The sequence below is a fragment of the Elaeis guineensis genome, chromosome 4 (genome assembly GCF_000442705.2).
Source record: "Elaeis guineensis isolate ETL-2024a chromosome 4, EG11, whole genome shotgun sequence".
Lineage (NCBI taxonomy): Eukaryota > Viridiplantae > Streptophyta > Magnoliopsida > Arecales > Arecaceae > Elaeis > Elaeis guineensis.
Window position 1 is genome coordinate 125578150 of NC_025996.2, and position 21419 is coordinate 125599568.

General features: G+C 35.6%; 1 protein-coding gene across 1 annotated transcript; it reads right to left on the reverse strand.

Annotated features, from left to right (window-relative positions):
* Positions 1 to 5227: 5227 nt before the first annotated feature.
* On the reverse strand, positions 5228 to 14333 carry LOC105042460 (guanine nucleotide-binding protein-like NSN1). The gene is made up of 10 exons (XM_010919686.4): positions 14054 to 14333; positions 13193 to 13234; positions 12859 to 13103; positions 11100 to 11232; positions 10807 to 10980; positions 10428 to 10642; positions 8778 to 9042; positions 7681 to 7860; positions 7388 to 7602; positions 5228 to 5890 (listed from the first exon to the last, which is right to left on the reverse strand). The coding sequence occupies exons 2-10, from the start codon at positions 13209 to 13211 to the stop codon at positions 5546 to 5548; spliced, it is 1791 nt and encodes a 596-aa protein (XP_010917988.1). The 5' UTR covers positions 13212 to 13234; positions 14054 to 14333; the 3' UTR covers positions 5228 to 5545.
* Between the last annotated feature and the right edge of the window lie 7086 nt (positions 14334 to 21419).

Here is a 21419-nt window from a genome sequence, read left to right on the forward strand (position 1 = left end):
GACTCAATCGATTTGATCAACAATAATTGTATGATCATTAACTTAATTAATCTAACTTAATTCAACACCTGACTCAATTTGATCAATTGCTTAATCGAATTAGACCCATATGACTCAAATCAAAAATCTTAGATGTAATCCTATTACATGATCTAATTTTTTATTTTTTCATGACCAAAACTCTCATGCACAAACATAAATTTTAGATTCTAAAATCATATTTTAAATCTAAATTTTTTATATTAATATAAATTTTAAAATATAAAAATAATTTTCAAATTTTAACATACAAACATATATCATATATATGCTGTATAATTAGATCTAAACTAAATTTCAGATCCAAGCATGATATCATATATCTCATATACTAGTCATGAATAAGATTAAAAATAAATTTATAATCTAAATATATAATCATATATCACATATATGAATCAAAATTAAGATCATAAAAAAAATTTCAGATTTCATGCATGCATCTATATTTCATATGAACATTAACTAGAACTCTTTCTAGATCAAAATTCAGATCTATACATATAACAACATATCAACTATATGTTCTAAAACTAAATCCAAAATTAGATTTCAGATTTGAAGATCCATCCATACATCTTATGTATCAAGAAAACAATTGATTTTAAAATCTTTTCAAAAATATGTATATCAAAATTCAGTATATGAAAATCTGTGGCTCTGATACCATTATTGGAATTTGAGGTTTGAAGCATGCATGTGTTTCAAAACTTAATTTTCTAAATACTGCAGTAGAGAATAAGATTAAAATAATTTTAATCTAAATTTTGCATACATAAAAATATAAAACCACATGGATCTATTTCATATGCTGAAATTGATATATGCTGAAATTTAAATTATGATCAAATCACATATCTTTTTCGCAATCTCTTTCTTCAAATCTGGATCTAGAAGAGACAAGGCTCTCTGTTAGCTGCATAAGTGTCCGACCTCTGAATATCCACTCAAGATCAGTCTGAAACAGCCCTCTAAGATCTGAATTTTGATTCTCTATAATTCAGCCTGTTGAATCTGAACAAAGCTTGGATCATGATCAACGTTTGATCTTTCTCCTTGATTCTTATCTTCTTTTCCTCTCTAGCCTTTCTCCTTGCCTTGTAGTGCTATGAGAGACCAACAACTAGTAGATGAAGGGCCACCCAACACCTTGGCATATGAAAAACTTGGGATGCGCGTCCCAAGTATGGGGCGTGTATGGGATGCCCAAGGGAGAAGAAGAGAAAGGGAGAAGGAAGAGGGGCGTGGGGAGCTTTTTGGACGTGGAGAGGGGGCGGCTTGGATGAATTTAGGACCTTAGAGGAGGTCCCCATTTATAGGCACGAAGATTGAATTATATTCAATCATATAATATAAGCCCTACTTGCATTAGGATTCCTATTAACTTAAGTTATCCAACTTACATTAGGAAGTCATTAGGCGTCAACTATTATAGCCCTTACACCCATAATTAGACACTCTATTTTGCACCCAAGAGACACCCCATATGAGAACTAACGGCCCTCTAATCAATGGACACGCTCAAATTGAACAATTTAAAGTGGCGCCCCATAATAACTATCAAGAAGATTCATAAGGGACTTGCATCCTTAATTTATGTGATCCATAACCTTAGACACCCAATAATTAGAGTCTCATGAATCTTATTCATATAAGTAATCAGTAGATAATTAAGTCAGTATTAACTTATCAAATAAGTAATCCTAATTGAAAGAGGAATTGGATCCAACCATATGCTAGCAAGATTACCATGAACCCAATGGATTTCTCTAAATCCAATTGACACTTCATAAGCTCAATTGCTAATTCCAGATATGATCCCTTTGTTGTGTGACATCATAGGTTCAATTCTATCTGGTAGTGAAACATATAATAATCTATATCATTGTATCATTGAAACTCTTTTTAATACGTCGAAACAATTTCACTCTAACTCAATCAAGAATTGTTGATCCAAAACAATCCTAGTGAGCTCTCACAATCCACCAGTGACACCTAGCAGTATATAGTGGCAACCCAGTAAAACTGAAATGAACCTCTAAATGTAGTTAACGCATGATTCAGTCCTTCTACCATGAGTCCTAACTAGATGGCAAGTCATGGATAAATCGTCAAACCTCAACATCAATCATATGATAGATTTGATTAGCTCAAGTCTAAATGTGATGTCTATAGAAACTCTTTTCTATCAATCACTCTACTGTGGCCATAGATTCATAGAATTAGCTTCTCAAATCTCATAGGACTATTTTTCTCTATCAAGGTTGATAGATCCCATCTTGATACGTACCCTACTCCTATAGTGGACCAACTGTCATCAATATCCACTACAAGGGCTCATTGAGACTTATATTTATGTGTCAATCAAACTCCAGCAGCCTCACTGCGAGCAGTAGTACCGTCTCAAGTCAAAGAACCAAACACACAGCTACAGCATCGAGACAATCACTGACGAATAAATAGAAATCCAAGTGATCTCTCGTATGGTCACGCTCAGTACTAGTTGTTCTTTAATAACCATCTGCACTCGTCACTCTGTGTCTCTACACAGTATATTAGAGACCCATCTATCTCGAAAGAAGTGATTTGTGTGCCAATCTATCCGAATCTATCATCGTCCTCATGATGATCCTATGATCGGGAGCCTTTAAGAATTAAATACATGTCTCTAATTCTCAATACCTTGAGAGTATGTATCGAAACTAATTCCATGGATAATTCAAGGACACATTACACTTGAATGAAAAAAAATTTATTTTTTTAATTAATCATATCAATATATTAAGTACAAAATTGTACCCTAGATTAATTACAATGTGTCAGCCATATTGACTTCTAGAACATACATCTAACAGATATAATGGTATTTTAGTCATTTTATCTTTTCTATTAATACTGTTAGACTGAGATAGACGGCCAGGCCTCTTTGTAATGATTTTAAAATTTAGGATCTGTTTATAATTTTTTAAAATTTTGGGGTCAGCATATAAATAGAGAAAAGTTTAAAGAATGTTGCTGTAATTTTTCCTAAATACTACGGAGTTTATTTAGTCAAAATTAAACTTTTAATCTATTTAACATTTAGAAAAGTTCTAAAACTAGAAAATAATTTTTAAAATGTTAACTTATAGAAACTAAAATAGAATTAGTTTTGCTGAATTTAACTGTTGCAAAAATTATATTGTATAGTCTTCCTCTTCTTGAAACAAGATACCTTATGTATATAAGTTATTCCAATATTAAAATAATTTAGAGAAAATGAAAAAAAAGGGAAGAAATTGTTTTAGAATATTTTGTTGGATGTTTGGGTGGTTGCCTGGTGTCGCATGATGTATGTATTTTGTTGATTTTTTCTACTAAAGAGGAAAAATTGGTTATCCAAATATTATAAGTTAATTGGAATATTTCATTTTAATTAGTATAATTAAAATGAGCCATCATGTTAAAGCATTATCAAATATGGCCTTAGTGATTAAGAGACCTTTTTGTAAAATTGATGGCTATGATGGGTTTTGTGATGGTAAAAGCATATCAATACAGTTTTAGGTGCAAACAGCGAAACACTGTTGTATTTTCTAGCTCAGATATGGTTTATATGGTCCTTAAGCATCTAGATATCCACTTGTACTAAGAAAGAAAAGCATCTAGATATCCACCACTTCACCTTACAATTATACCTCCTAATATACTGACACAGTTCCATATAACTGGAGTAAAATACAAGATAGTACTTGGTTACTCAAATAGGATCACTAAGATGATCTTAAATCACTAATGATTTTTATCATAAAGTAATTTGATCTCTGATGACTTAAAATTACCATATTTGATATGCCATATTTCTGCGATTGAAAATCCCCGAGTATTCATAAATAACTTGTTTGGCTTTTAGTGGCAATTCATGATCACTAACTATATATATCCAAATTACCTTTGATATATTATAAAAATATATTTATTAATCATATAAAAATATTTTATGATAAATTATTAATTCTATAAATTATTAATTCTATAAAATATATTAATTATTATTATAAATATTGATATTTGTACTTGTAATATATTTTTAATACTAATATTTATCAAAAAAATAAGGTAAATAGAAGTGATAGATTAAATAAATCATAATATAAATATAAAGTATAATAATATGGTTCTATTAGAATGTACAATGTAATTGAATAATAATATGATTAATAATATATTATAATATAATATATTTTAATATATTATAATATAATATAATATTGATATAGCATATGAGTAGCATATCAATTCTGTGGATTGAAAGTTAGTTTTTGTCCCTAAATTTCAATCCAAGAATGGATTTCTTATCAATTTGAGAAATAGAGATGATTTGAGATCAATAAAACAACATATGCAGTGCAGAAAATCCGATGTGGAGCGCACGTCTTGTCCGATTAGGCCACATAATCATGCTTTCCAACTTACATTTAATGCCTGCAGTTCTATTTTTTCGTTTAAAATTTTGAATAACAAAAATATCTCTCTTCTTTACAAAAATTATGACATTTTATGTCGAAATTATGATATTCAGTATTGAAATTATGATTTTCTGCACATGATGTCATAATTTTTTAACAAAATATCAAAAAAATATATTTTTATCATTAAAAAATTTATAAAATTTTTAAATGATAAAAATATTTCTACAAAAATTATGATATCCGATAAAAAAATTATGATATTTTATATAAAAAATCATAATTTCAACATAAGATGTCATAATATGAGCACAAAATATCATAATATTTTTAAAAAAAATATTTTTATCGTTCAAAATTTCAAACAAAAAAAAAAAATTATAAATATTAAATATATATTGAAAAATGATGACCTGAAACTATAAATATTAAATATAACCAATCGAACAAGATGTTACACTCTACAAGACGTTACACTCCCCATCGAATTTTTTACACAAGCAATGTACAAAAAATTTCTCCTCCATTTATATAAATCTTCACAAGATTTCTCTCCATTGGTCAGCCACAAGATGCTGGATCCAGAGATACCGGCATTTGATGAGAATGTAGAACCAGCTAAAGAGGCCCAGCAATGCCACTCGTAATATAGCAACCTTTGAAAATATTTGTTATCAAAAGCATGATGTGGGATGGATTTTTTTAAAAAAAAAAGCACCGTCAAATAAACAGAATTACAGTTAAATAAACAGAATTCTCCTCTTCATTTCTTTTGAACTAGCCCAAAAATCCGCTTAGATTACTTCCTCATTTTTACTACGATCATAATCTCATTATGAAGTACAAATTTACTAGAATTAACTCAAACACTAGTTCAGGCGCAAACACTGCTCGAGTATCTTGATTCACTTCTTGACAAGTAATTTGCTTTCTATTGTTTCAGCTCAGCAGGCTGTGAATACAGGTGCGAGCAATGCCTGGTTCAAGTCATCCTCAGCATGGTGGCACAAGAGCAAAACTAGCGATGACGCAGGCATCTCCCTAACCTTCAACCTTTTTCAGGCATCCACTTCAACACCAGACATAGGCACCTCTTCATTAGCGTCATCTGCACCATCACTCTGGTCCTCACCAGCTGCATTCAGGTCAGAACCAACTTCCCCCATATGATAATCCACCTTGAAGTCATAATCAGCATCCATATCATTCATTAAGTTTAATTTCTGGGCTTTCCTCCTCTTCTTCTCTGCTCTTCGTTTGTGTGGATTTAGTATGCCTTCGGCAGTATATAGCTTTTCGTTTTGTTTACTAGCAGTGCTGGGTTTAGAATCTACAAGGTCTTTTCCACCATCTGCCATGGGTTCGTCTTCATTGTCAGCTATTTCCTTCTGTTTTGCATGATCCTGAAAAAGTTGAGCTCAGTTAAATATGCTCAAACATGAATGTTATTCCCTCTTCGGTTTATAAAAAAAAAAAAAAAAGGTTCCAGATTATATGCTCTATCATGATTACAAGAATTTACTGCACTGCCATCATGTTTATGCATCTTGGCTAATTAAAAATAGCATAGAACGTGTTTTAGAAAGCATGATACTAAATCTTACTTGGTAACTCAAACCTTCAGAAGATCCAAGGAACACAGAATGCACAAGATGTTGTCTTGGATCAAAGATAAAAACGAGAGTTATTATAAATAAATCTGGGTTGTGAAAATAAACATACGGAAGGGAAAATTTGCATTATTCATACATTAATCAGTGTCATAATTAAACTGAACATGAGATCAGAAATATATATTCCACAAGGTCATGGAACAAAATAAGATTGCAATTTCTAGGACTGCAGATTTTGGGGAAGGTACGTAACTTTGCTTCTGTCGTTCCTTGTCAAATAAATGCTTTACAAATAATGTAAAACAAAAAAAAAATAATGTAAACAAAAGGGCAATAATGCACTTTTGTAGTGGATGCACTAAGAATCAATTACCTTATTCACTGCCTTGCTCTACTAAAATCCCAACCATTTGTGAATCAAAATGCTGCCCTTATAATAACGGTAATATGATCATGTTAACATGGTAAAATGACCTTTATTTACGAGACTTGCTTCTCTCTCAGACCATTTGAAGGTTGATGATTGCTACAAGACCAGATGCATTATGATTCAATGCACAAACTCAGTATATAATAACCGGCCCTTTTCTTATAACTTGTCTCTAAAGGATGTGCTACTGTTCTTGAAAAAGAGAAGACTTCATTGTACAAAAAAACTGTAATACATCAAGCAACAGTGATGGTCTTAACAAGATGACAATTGTCGCTTGTACCAAAATGAGAGGAATTCCAATGACTCAAACATCTCAGAGGCCCCAGATGATGGCAGCTAACAGAACAGTCTGAAGTATATATTTTTTTTAAAAAAAATCTACACTAAATATTGAAAACAAATGAGGACACTGGATTGCTAATTCCAGGATGAAACACTTGGCTTAAGATATTTTTAAAAAAACTTTGAGCAGGATTTTGGGTTCTCCTTAGGTGTATTAATGTCTAACAAGTTTCCTTAATGTAGTTTGCATAATTCAGCAATCAACATTAGGAAGATCCTTATTTTAGACTCAAATCCCATTGGGTTACAGTTATAGTAAAATATATCTGTATAATTTAGACGAACAGAATCATCCATAAGCAGACAACTATTTCAGGTTTCAAGATAAAAATAATAGCATGAACTACTATTGAACAATACAGTAGGTTGATCAGAGGCAGGTACGAAAAGTTACAATTTTTGATACATTCTTTTTTGACAAAAAAAATGTTGGGTAAATTAACCAGCACATCATGCTTCCAAGCAGAACTTTGAAGATGAAAGAGTAGAGTAGGAAACAAGAAGAAACAAACCTCCTCTAGCATCTGTTCATCAAAATTTAGCGGAAGACTTGGAGGAACTTCAACATGAGAGTAATCTTCAACTGATGCTAAGCTACCAATGAATGAAGACTCGCTCTTATAAATTTCATCAACATCAAATTCCTTCCCAAATTCTGAAACAATTGCTGAATCTAAACCCACCCCTGGATCCCTTGTAGGAGGCAATGTGTAATATGGAATTTTACCTGAAACATCACAGCAAGTCAGATTAATGGGAACTACAAATTCAATTAAATTCAAAAGCAAAAACAAGAAACCCATACCTTCATTCCAATCATGCAACACAATTCTTGCAGCAGCTTCGATGTCAACTATTCCACCCTTTTTCAACTTTCCCCTAATTGTAGCCACCTTCTGAAGAAAGTCATCAACTGACATAAAGCTTGGCAACTTATATAGGGATATCAACCTTTCTGCCGGGCAAAGCTTGAGGATCTCCTTAACTGCAAGAGTTCATAGGACCAAATTAACTAAGTTTCTAATAGTCAACAACTAAATCCTGAACAAAAAAGAGTGGCAATCATTTTAGAAGTTCGGGAGAATAGAAAGACATCTCCAGCTTAAACATACAGTTCCAATCAACCATCCAAGTTTTAAGGGAAAATTTGGATCAAAGCCACCAAGATCACTACAAATAGATGTTAGTTGAAGAGGTAATGATCAAAGGACAGTTTTGCATCATAAACACATCTTAGGCTGCATTTGGATGTCAAATAGCCAACCACACCTTGAATAACTTTAACCATTGGTATTCACCCCCTAAGCAGCTAACCAGCAAATAACTCTATTTGCTATTTGGTTGGTGCTTCCATAGGCAGGGGGAAAAAGTTGAGGAAAAGTGAAAAAGTAGAGAGGGAAAGAGAAAGCTTTGGGTGGTTAAAGTTGTTTCACCCTCCCACCTAGAATAACTTTAACCTGGTTAAGTACTTTTTTTTCACTTGTCAACCAAATAAGTTTATTCACCACTTTTTGAGGGTGCTTGGATAAATTTATGTTAACCACCATTTAACCAGCATCCAAATACAGCCTTGGATTAGTTATAAGACTGATAGCCAGCATCCAAACACAGCCTTAGGGATTAGTTATGAGAGCACCACGAATGGTCCTAATAATTAATCAGCAGAGCATAAACAAGCCTCAACTTGACCAACAATCGCAGTCAAATGCAAATGTTTCCAATTCACTTGTACTGTGTGTCAATCCCTGATTCTGATTACCCAAAGGCAATTTTTCATTATTTCATGCGTTAAAAAAGAGAAAAAACAACTCTCAAAATGCATAATGAATGACTCAAATGCAACCTAGCAAATGAAATTCTAGTATAGTTACATATTTTTTTGGAAAAAAAAAGTATAATTACCTGGAGTGATTGGATCATCTAACTTCTCAATTCTTTTGCAGTTGCGAAGAGCTATAGATGCATCATTCTCACCAGACTTGAGCATTACAACTCCAGGGCTGTCCAATAGCTTCACCTTCTTATCTAATTGAATTTCTTGCATTGATCTGGTCAGTCCTGGAGTAGCACCAACATTGACTGCATGAGATCTCTTCAAGCTGTTGATCAGACTACTCTTACCGACATTAGGAAGCCCAACAATTCCCACAGTAATTGATACTTTGAGCTGCCAAAGCAAATAACAGTTCAGTTAGAATTGACAGCACAGGTCTTTCATCACATACTGAAAACCTAAACGAACATTTTAAAATTTACAATCATGGCAGAAATTGTAGCATAATTTCGATTTCAAACATTCAACAGATAAAAATATGGGCACCATGTAATGGACAAAGTAATAAAAAAGAGTCAATAGCAAGAAAAGAGACTTGGTTGTGCCCCAATGTCAATAAATCAACTACATAATAGATATTAAAATTGAGAATATTTTCTCCTTTTTCTTTTACTATTTCATACCAAAAGTGTTAAGATTATTAAAATTTATCTTCAGAAAAAAGTAGAAATTAGCATAAAGGGATTCATGTATCAACCATCCAATAAAATCCCACCCAATATTTTACCTAAACAAAACAATGAACAATGAATTTGGCCAACATACAAAATTGAGCTCCATGTAATACCAAATAACAGAATCAAACTTGTTGGCCATGGACTCATGGTATTACAAAGTAGATCTAATCAACAACAATGGTAAAAAGATGTAAAATAACACACTTTCCTTGTGAACTTTCAATTGTGACAAATAACGAATGTATGTTTACAACAATTGCGTAAAGAATTACCTATGTCCTTACACGTGCATTGCATTCTTCATGATAGTAAACAAGAAAAGGAGAAATAATAAGATAATTTTTCAAAATTAAACACAGTCAAATTTAAGTAACAAGAATAAAATTAAGCAAGCAAGAGACGAAACTCGCATGATCAAGATTTGTTACAATTTCAGTTAAATATATGATGATATAAGCATGTCCAAAAATTTAACGAGCATTTGTATAACAATCCAGTATTACAACATGAAAACATATGCAACAGATGATGCGATATTGGCCAAGAGCATGTTTCGTTTTAGTAGGAAAGAATTCCTGAAGCCAAAAAATAGATTTTCCAGACAGAAGAAGCCCATTTCTTCTCCAACACTTGAATCACTGAACCAATTTGCACCAGTAAACCAATGTCTAATCTAGTGTGAGTAACAAATATAATTTGACAAAAATGAAAACTAAATGGAAATAATCCTGTAGTCCATCAAATCTAATCCATCAGATCAAATATCTACTCATTCAAACTTGCAGTGATAGAATCAATAAAACTAATACAAGCTATTTATAACTATATATTTGTAAAAATCAACACTAAATCAAAATATGGTCCATTTAATGACCACTACGTCTACAAGGTAAACAATCATCCCAGAATCATAATGTCTACTTTAGCTGTATACTTAAAAATTTTATTCAGATGACAGATATAAAATTCATGTCACCAGGTGCTTCTAGACTCATCATTAAATTATATAATTTCTATACGGAAAGAAAGAATTTGTGCTACCTCATGGCTCCTTGTATAATTCTTTAGCAATTTGATGAGAGTTTCAGCTCCCAGGCAATCACTTGTTTGCAGAATGTTGCTTGGTTTTGCTGCCTTTGAAGATTTCCACCCCAAATTTGACCTCTGCTCTTGGGTACTACACTTAAAGGCCACTGCAGGTAACTCTTCTCTAAGGTACTTGAGCCATTTTTCCACTGCCTCCCGAGGAACAAGATCTATGACATAAGAAAGAATATAAGTAATGACCATCTTAATGTCGTTCCATAAGGAGACAGTTTTCACATTCACTTCTACCAAAATCAAATTTAGGTAATAGATATTATAATATAGAAATGATATCCAATCAACATAGCAATGTGAAAGAAACTAAAATAATTACCTATCTTGTTCAGAAGCAAAACAATACGCTTATTTGGATCTGACTTCAATATCAACTTTTCCATGTCGAAGCAGCGAGTACCAAGGGGATCCCGTGCATCAAGAACCTCCAAAATTACATCTGATGCTTCTATGACTTTTACCAGCTCCTTGTAGAATGATCTTTCAGAATGGTCTGTGATATCAATCAAAATTCTTGTCAATTCAGAATGTTAAATAATGTTGATCAAATATGCATAAGACATAAAAAGACGACAATACTTTGTTTTATACTGTTCCTTTAATATCAATTACCATGGCTTTTAGCTACAGATGAAGTCTCTTCTGTTGTATTCCTATTTCCAAACTCAAGCTCTTTGGCAGCAGCCATGGAAGCCAATTGACTCATATCATCATCCTCCAGTAAACCCGATTTTCTCTTCTTAGCCTGCGATCAAGCAACCAACCAAAGAGAGATTAAGAAAAATTGTAATATCTGATGGCCAGCTCAATTGTAAACATATACTAATGAATGCACTTGTCGAAGATTAGACCAGCAAAAAAGCATCCTAGTGTATCAATGTTCTAGAAAACAAAACACCCAATATAGGAATATGTCTAACAGAAAGTATCAAACGTGAATAAACAATACAGGAACCAATCAAAAAAAAAAAAGGGCTCTCAAGTGCTCCAAAGACTAATTTAATAGTACTTGGCCCAGTGAAACTGTTGTAACACATCTGATAGTTCATTTCAAGATCTAGATAAAGTAATTTTGTTAAGCCCAGCACATGCACAAACCAGACCTGCACTTCTCTCTTTTAATTAATATAGAACATGACCACCACTAGGGACAAAAGCCTCTCCGAAGATGTCTATTTTCAATTTCAACAAGAACATTCCAAATGCGACGGGTATGTAATTATTTTTCCTCTATTTCCATCCATAGATGGGTTTTACTTGCTCAAAAACAAGAATCCATAGTCAAATTTCGCAAATGCCTTAAGTTCCAAACATTTTCTAACAACTTAACAAAAAACATTCTTTCTAAATATCATATACCTATCACCTTTATTATCATCAAGCTTTGGTTAATGGTAAAATCAAATTTCCCCACTCCTGCAAAAGCAGAAAAATGAATACTGCATAAAAAAGTCCAGGTGATTTATATTTCTCAGATGAATCCAACTTCAAGTCACATTATGAAAGATATATGCTCACATTTTACCTTCTCAATACCTCAGAAAAATGACTATCTATATTCCAAAAGCCCAGAGTTAATTGTCAGAAAAATTTTTCCTCTTCCACAATCAAAATTGATTCATATAGCCCTCTAGCTAGCGGCTATTAGCAGTCCATAAACCGCAGCCATGCATCTTCAATGTTCGGTCTGCTAGGTCTAACTACCAATAACTGCATCCAAGATTTATGTCAAGCCCACATAATGTAATTTAATTCCTTTGGTGTGTGAGCATTTATGCATGCATACATCCACAAATCTGTACTTCACATAGAACTTCATTCATAGTTTCCCATCTTTGATCCTATACTCCTTCCATATCCTGCTCGCTTCTCTTACAGCTCATTTAGGCTGCTAAAATCCAAGAAAATAGTTTATATTACACTTAGGTACTTCAAGCTTACACACATTTGCCAGATGCAAATAACTGGGATAAGGGTTGATATTTACGGTTATGATCATGACATGGTAATGCTATGAGAGATATCTAATTATTTGAAATTTCACAATCCAATCAAGCGCAAATAGCACTTTAGTATAAAACATATCACCCTCATCAATCAAGAAAATGAAAGACAAATGACAACTTTCAGCCTACTTAAATAGAACCATGAACATCATCTCCCTTGACATCATAACATAGGTAGATCATATAATATATTTTAAAGAAAGCAATGGCATGGAAAGCTTTTCCTATGAATGTCTGGTCTTCACATATGAAGACAATGAGGCAATTATAGCATTATTCTATACAGCCTAGTTCTTTTGATGCACCAGGAAGAAAGAAAACCAAACGCGATAAACCTACTAAAAGCAAAAGGGCTAAAAGATTACCCTTTCCTTTCTAGCAGCCTTTTTCTGCTCCAGTTCCTCCAGTGCACGGGCTCTACGGGCCTCGAGTGCCTTGAGTTCCTGTTCCTTGAATGGCCAGTCATTGGGGATGCCTGGGTCCTTCTCGACCTTCCGTTTCTTGTTCAGTCCAAGCTTCTTTGCTTCCTTTGCCTTCTTCCTGTGGTGCTCTCGCACCTTCCTTAATATCTTGTACTTCTTTCTTAGAGGCACCCTCTTACTCTTACTCTCTTAGTTATAAATAAAAAGACAATGTTAGAACTCATCCAAATTCACAGAAGATCTGAAGAATTTGATATTTTTTCCATGCAGTACTTACTTTTGCTCTTCTTCACCATTTTTGCTTCTTCAAGGGAAAAACCTGGAACGACAAAGGAAGAAACAATAAAACCTTTTAACATTTCATTTGTTACCTTGCCCAAAAACATATTTTTATGCACAAATTAGAATTCCACAAAGTTGACACTACCTGGAGGAAAAATCTTTGAAAAAAAGAGATTTCCGTAATCATTTATTAAATCTAAAGAACAAAAGGTAGAAAGTTCATCTTCTTCAATCATGCTTTTCGCCAGAAAACAAAAAAGAAAAGCCACCCATGATATTTCCCAACCTGAATAACAACTAAAAATTCACGACTAAAATTGTATATTTTCTACCATAATTCACTGTATATTTCCATCAAAGAGGAGCCGGGGAAGATCATGGCAGGAAATACTTTAAAAAAAAAAAAATCAGCAAACAAATAGAAGAGTTTATAAATTTACCAAGGAGGATTCCTTAGCAAATGCTTTTATCTCTATATGGCAATTCCACGTGCGAAAACCACCAAGATAGAAAAGATGATTCCTTTTTTTTTTTTCCAAAAGAAAGAAGTTCATCAGTCGCCAAAAGGATGGGAGGACAAAAAAATTCAATATTTGAAGATTTCTCAAGCAAAGAAAGAGAAAAACTCCCTCCCAACTATTTAAATATCAAGAAAAGCTCCCTCCATAATGATCGGAAATAACAATTAATATCTGTGAAATATGTTCATAAAAATTTGAATAGCTTATCGATTAAATCATGAAATACTCAAAACAACGGTCATTATTTCAAGTAATATCAGTCCAAATTGCAATGCATTCAAGCATCAAATCACAAGGCATCGTGATCAGAAGTAGAAGAAGAGTGGCCGGAGTACCTTCTCTTGGTGCTCAAAGAAGAAACAGTAATTTGGAAGGTGGAAGCCTAATCAAACCCTAGGATGGGTACGGAGTCCTTTCTGATTTGCTTCGTGCTGCTGCCAGGCCGCCGGCGACTTAAACGTTGTGAACAGTCGCCGAAAGGCTAAAAGACTCGCCGGAATATGAGGACGCCACTTCCAGCCTCCCTACGGCCCGCCGGAGGCCCGGATAAGGCGGGCGGCGGCAGGAAGAACGAGAAGATATCAAAGAGAAGCTGGGCGGCGAGAAGGAAAAGAGAGTTATGGCAGTGGGTATGGTGGAACTATAAACCCTAATCCCTCCCAACCGTAGTTTGGGCCGGGCTTGGACCTAAACGCCGGGTCCAATTGAATTACCGGCAGTGTCCGGTCCGCACTTGGCCCAGCCCGGGCCTGACAGGGAACACAAAGCGCAAGACAAGAATCCGACCCCACCTGGACCCAAGTGTTGAGGCCGCCCAGACACGGATCCTTAAGTGGCTAATCTAAACTCTGACCTTAATCTAACCTGACCCAGACCTTAAATCCAACTTGAGCTGGACCTTTAATGCAACCCTGTTCGGACCTTCAGATCATAGGGTGCGTTCAGCATCATTTTCAATTTTGTAATTTTGAAATATAAAAATAGAAATTTTATTTGTTTTATTGTTCTTATTTTTGAAAATAAAAAGCGTGTTTAGTAGCCATTGCTGTTTTTTGTTTTCATAATAAAAAATAGAAAAACATGTTACGTAAGTTGAAAAAGGAATACTCGATGCAAATGCATTTTTTCCATAAATTCATAAATAACATCCATTAACCAATAATCATTATATATACAACTATTATATAAAGTTCATATATATTATTTGCAACGAGACTAAGCTAATTCTAATAATCATTGAAAATTAATTATAAAATATAGTTATGCTTAATGAATGTTAATACAAAAAAGTTGAACATTCTGAAAGTAAGTTCAAGTGGAAAAGAATGGGGAGTTTAGAGAGCTGATGCGGCCCTCCGATGAAGATAGAAGTTTGGGGAATAACAGAAAAAATGAAGAGAACCTGACAAGAGAACAAAAGGTACAGTATCGTGTTTATATTCTGTTCCTGATATATTAAATCTCTTTTTATAGCTCTATGGGGTTGGATTCTAATATACAGAGTCAAATGACGAGCTAACTCTTCAGCTTTCCTTATTTGGAGTGGTCCAAAAATTCGAGTCCCTCGGTATCGCATGTTAGCCCAGTAGTTTGGATTTGGGCTACATTGGTGAGAACATATCTACCGTGGAAGGATCCGTGGTTATCTCTGGTTCCGTTGCGTTGGAAAATTTTGTGTGGTGGATGCGAATCTTGGGACGACGATGCCTAGTGTTCGACTAACATGGTAAATAGAATAATGAGGACTCCAATTCCTACGTCTCTATTTATTTTCCTGATTCCATTGGTTGGGAGACGGACATGGGAAGCGAGCGAATGTGGGAGAGATGCTTTTCCAGAGGCCACAGATGGCTATGGAAGCCAGCCCGAGGGTGCTGTTCTTTTATGGAAAGCTAGTGGGAAGAGGCTGCACGCCTCCAGATCTTGTAGAAGATACGAACACATATTGCATGCTATGTTGCTCGGTTAGTCGAATTTGTTACACAATGCTTTCTAAGATACAGAAATTGTGGTGGGCCATCAAGAAGCCTTCCCGAGAAATGCTGAAGGGAGTCTGGTGGTCAAGTTTTACAGCTCCCTTGCAGCCTATGTTATGTGAGAGATGTGATTGCCCGGGAAAGAGCAAGTGCTCGGCGTAATTAAGTCCACAAAAATCCAACAAGGATTAGCATCAAATCTGTACTGCGGCAAAGGAGCATTTTTTATGTGCCTGCCATGGCTCCACTGCCTCAGGACCTAACTTTTATGGAAGCTGATCTCTTTGGGAATCACTTGCCTCTTCCTCTTTTTGTTGGATCCTTCCTGACGGTAAAGGTTAAATTTGACAGGGCCCTCCAAGGGAATGTTTGTGTGGCAATGGGGTGTATTGGTGCAAGATCAAGATGCCTTCACACTACTAGTATGGTCAATGCGAAGCTGGCTTGTGCTTGTGATGGAGTCCCTCTGCAAGGATCAATCTTGATGCTTCAAAGATTTGGGTTGAAGGAGACCATAGAGTGGTGGTAGAGGCGATTAACAAAGTTCTTGCCATGCAAATGCAAGCCAATCTCGAACTCTTGATATGAATTTGATATTAACATATGCACATGAAGGGCAATCAATTGACCTTCTGGCCGGCTTTCCATGGAAGAGCTTCGAGCAACATGATCCATCGAGAAAGGGAGCATTGATTTGAGTTCTTATTTATTTACTAGAATTTTCGATACTTGGCCTTGTATTGTACTATTAAATTTTAAAAAAAATGGCCCTTTAGTATGTGTATACTCTTATGCTTGCAAAACTAATAATTTGCAACATGGCTTTGCAACCTTTTTTCCTGTACATATCTCCTACCATCAATGCCTATTCATTGGCATTCAATTAACTACAATTTGGATTAGTTAGAAACAACCCTCCTAATAAAATTACTACTTATTTGCACGAAGTGGCTATGAAATTTATAAAGTCTAATAAATTAGAAAGGTAGGTGGTTGTTTCATTATTAAATATATATTTTATCCCTTTTGACTATAAACAACGATGACCAGAGCATAGCTGCACTGAGTGGCAATTAATTTACAGGATCATCATAAAAATTATAAAATTACAAAAGTCATACGGATAAGAAACTCTTCCTCGATCGAACATGATGTACTTGCCTTTGCACAAACTGAAGATGAGAACAACCTCGGTCACGAACGACCTAACCGACCTTATCCAATATAATGGGAAAGTCTATCTTAGGCTCCCCCACAAGTTTTCAAATCTCGCGACCATCGAAAATAGCTAGTGATGTAGCAGATAAAGCAATGGACAACCATCATATCCCCAGAGATCAGACTAGAAATATGGCGTGCGACGCACCCGAAATGGTCGAGACGACCTCTAGCACCTCTGCCCTCTCGTGGCTCTCACCTCTATTTATAAATTGAGATTTATAGGAAATCCCCACATATGCAATCTCTCACTCGCTCATTTCTTCTCATCTATTCCGAATTTTTAACTCGAGCGTCAAAAAGTCTCCACCAGAGCCAACTTCAATCAAAAATTTTTTTTGTAGGTCCGACTGTCATCCTCTTACCGCTCCAGTCACACCGACCTCCGAGTTAGAATTTTGTAGTAACAGATTGGTGCTAAAGAAAAGACTAAAACCCACTTTCAGAAAAGAGCATAAGACTAGTAACAATGCCACCACATAAATCCTCTTCACGATATTTTAATGCCATGGCAACTCAGTCAGTTGAAAACCATGCTCCGATGCAACAATCTGAGGCCCCACCACAACCATCCCAACCAACTGAGGGAGAGAGCCCGAACCAATTCAACACACTTGTTGAGTAGGTATAGATGTTGACCACAGTGGTCTGTATCATGCAATAATCAGGCCCCACACAAAAGAGATCCCAATGGAAACTGCCTCAACCTCCTCAACACAGTCTAGAGCAAGAAAAGTAGACACGGCTCGGTTGGCCCAAGAGTCCCAAATAGAGGAGGTGATCTCCTACCCCCCATTTTGGAAAAGGGTCTACTCTGGGTCAAATTCTATCATGCTACTTAGAGGCCTATAAAGCCAATGATGCCGACGTCAACATCAACCGCAAACTCCAGAGATGAACTAGTGAGTCAAGGCATTATGACATCAGGCCTCAGATCGAAATGATGGGTTTGATTTTCGCACCAACCCATCCTTCAACAGCAAGATCATGCAAGAGCCGCTATCCATCCACTTCAAAATGCCATTGCTAGAAATCTATGACGAGTCAACTAATCCAGTGGATCATTTAAAGAGCTTCAAAGGCTCTTATGCTTCTTTACGAAGCAAACAATAGGATTTTGTACCAAGCCTTTCCTTCTACACTAAAAAAGTAGCTCGAGATTGGTATTTAGGCTTGAAGCCAGGCTCTATCCATTGGTTCGACCAACTGAGTCAATCATTCATGACCTATTTCATCAGCAGTGAGAGATAGCACCGAAGATTTGACTCTCTAGTTAACATCAAGCAGAGGGAAGGAGAGTCCTTCTAAGCTTATATGAGCCGCTTCAATACGGCCACCAAGGAAGCTAGACCAATCGATCGCAATGACCACTCTAAAGGACATACTTTAGAAAAACTCTCTGCTCTTCTCACTAAAAAAGATATATCCGAAGGACTTCATGAAAATGCTGACTTGGGTAAAAAAGTATGTCTGAGTCGAGAAAGCATTCGAGATGTATGGAACCTTGGCTGATGCCATGATTGAAGAGAAGAAAGGAGAAGACCAAAAGCTCTCACCAAGCTGAGAGGATCCTCAAAGAGGTCAACAATGGTCTAAGACTCCACCTAGATGCCGACGATCCGGAACTCCACCTCAAAGCCAATGATCCAGAAGTCCCAAAGGACAATGGTGTATGTCACTGCTAAGGAGGCGCCTGCCGCCACTAAGGAAATTCATGAACTACACTCCCCTGAAAGTATCAAGGGCTTACGTGCTAATGGAGATCAGGGAGCAACTTCTTAAGGCAAGGAGGATGCAGTCCTGACTAGATTAGCATGATCCAAATAAGTACTGTCAGTACCATCACGATCACGACTACAATACCAAAGAGTGCATCCAAGTCCAAGATGAGATCGAGGAGTTCATTCAACGTGGCCGGCTGGATCATTTTATTTGATGTAGAAAGGAGCAGCGTGGGGATCCACCAAAGCCACCTCAATTGCCAGAACCACCTCAGTAAGAGGAGCCCGCAAAAAATTGACTAGCAGTTAGAGTAATTAACACCATTGTTGGGGGGTATGGTGGCAGATCAGAGCCTGAAGAGTCGGCCAAAAGGCAAAGGTCTGAATAAATCATCACCTTCTCCGAAAAAGGAGCACTCTTAATCAGAGGAGTAACCTCCTTCTGAGAAGAGATGTACCACCAGTCACCAATGTAGGGATGCCTCTTGATGGTGAAAAAAGATCTAAAAAGGGGATGTCGACCTAACTTCGACTTGGAAGCAAGCAGCAATGAAACTGCAAACAAAGCGCCATGAGTTCGGTACAACCAAACTCAAAGACGTGCTGAGAAATTTGAAGAGCTAGACAATAAAAGGATGAAGGGAGAGTCTAAGCCTGATCCAAAATGACTCCTCATATAGCACGAGCCAATCTAGGGGAGGGTTGCAGATCCAGCCACTCGACCCTGAAAGTTCCAACTCGAACTTGGAAGGAATCCCGAACTGGATCCGGATCAGACTCAAGTCATTCGAATCTAGTATCGATCGAAAATATCCGAACACAAAGGACTCATCAGTCTTGTGCTCAGTGCCTGACTTCTCAGAGCCATACCTTAAGGAAGAAGAAGATCCAAAGGACCAATCCCTACTGAGTTCTTTGGTTCACCTATCTAATGACAAACTCAAATGGAGGAGGATAGGAAGGTGAGCAGAAAAAGAAAAAAAGAAAGGAACAGGCAAAAATTGATAGAAAAAAATTAGGACAAAGGAAAGAAGGAGAAATGCTCAGGGAACCAGCCTGTGGTTGGACACATGATAGAGGCTGCTAGAAAGAATGGCTTGGGATCACTAAGAAAGTTTGGGAATCACCACTGACACAAAGCTTAAAAGGGAAGATGAGAACAAAAGGTAAAAGTAAGAGGAGCGGGCCTCTACTTGTAGGCGCTTCGAATGACATGGATCAAGCATCGATTCGTCCAAGACTAATGAATGATTGCCACTTGGCATTACCTTATTGGTCGAGCTAATCCCTCTGAACGGCTTATTTATGAGCACATCTTAAACAGCATGCATTACATTTTGAATCTAACACATCGCTTAATGGCGGCCACCTAATGACTCCCGGTTAATTGTGATGATTCCTTGATGCGACGCTTTGTCTTGTCCAAATAACACAGATGCATCGTTTCAACTAAGGGACCCAGCACATGACATGTGTCCTTAGCAGATTTGACTTGACATACTCCCTTCATCCGATTCAATCCTAGCTTGGACTCAGGAGTAGGGGGCATATGATATGGATAAGAAACTCTGCCTTGATGAAATCCGATTTACTTGCCTCTGCACGAACTGACGATGAGAACAGCCTCAGCCACAAAATGACTCAAGTGTACTCTGGCCAACCTTATCTAGTATAATGGGAAAGTCTGACCATGGGCTCATGTGTAGGTTTTCAAATCCCGGGACCACTAGAAATAGCTGGCAACTAAGCAGATAAGACAATGGACAACCACCAGATCTCGAGAGATCAAGCTAGAAATATCATGGGCCGCACCTCTGCTCTCTCACAGTTCTCACCTCTGTCTATAAATTAAGGTTTATAGGGGATTCCAGGTATGCAATCTCTTGCTTGCTCATTCTTTCCCATCTGTTCCAAGTTTCTAACTTGAGCGTAGGAGAATCCCCACTAGGGCTAACTCCGATCAGGAACTTCTTTTGCATATCCGCTCATTGTCGTTCTGCCACTCCAGTCGCACCGATCTTCGAGTCAAAAATTTATAACAATAAAAGGTATATAGATAAAAAGATATTTTATGGTAGATAAATATAATTATTTTAAAAGAACAACTCAAAACTCGGATAAACTAAAGAAAACTATCCAGTTAAGTTTAAACTTCAAAGTAGCTATCCACTTGAGTTTCAAGTAAAAACAGCTATCCATTTGAAACATAACTTAAAAGTAACCATCCAAATGGAGGCAAAATGATCCAATTATCTTTGTAGTTATAAAGCAATACTCACTATTATAAAATAATACTATACTATTATAAAATTATATTATACTATTATAAAGCAACACTGTATTGTTGTAAAGTGATACTATAATAAAAAAATACTATATTATGATAATATAATACTATCTTATTGTAAAGAAATACTGCACTAGTATAATACAATAAAGTAATACTGCGTTATTATGAAAGAAAACTACACTAATATAATATAATACTACCTTATTGTAAAGGAATATTGTACTAGCATAATATAATAAAGCAACACTGCATTATTATAAAGTAATACTACACTAATATAATGTAATACTATCTTATTATAAAAGAATATTATACTATGATAATATAATACTATAATATTTTAAAAGATATAAGAGTATAAAGATCATTTCAATCAAAATGGATAGTTGCTTTTAACTTATGTTTCAAATGGATAGCTATTTTTATTTAAAACTCAAGTGGATAGTTATTTTTAAGTTGAAAATATTGCTGAAGATTTATCTCTAGTTCTCTATAA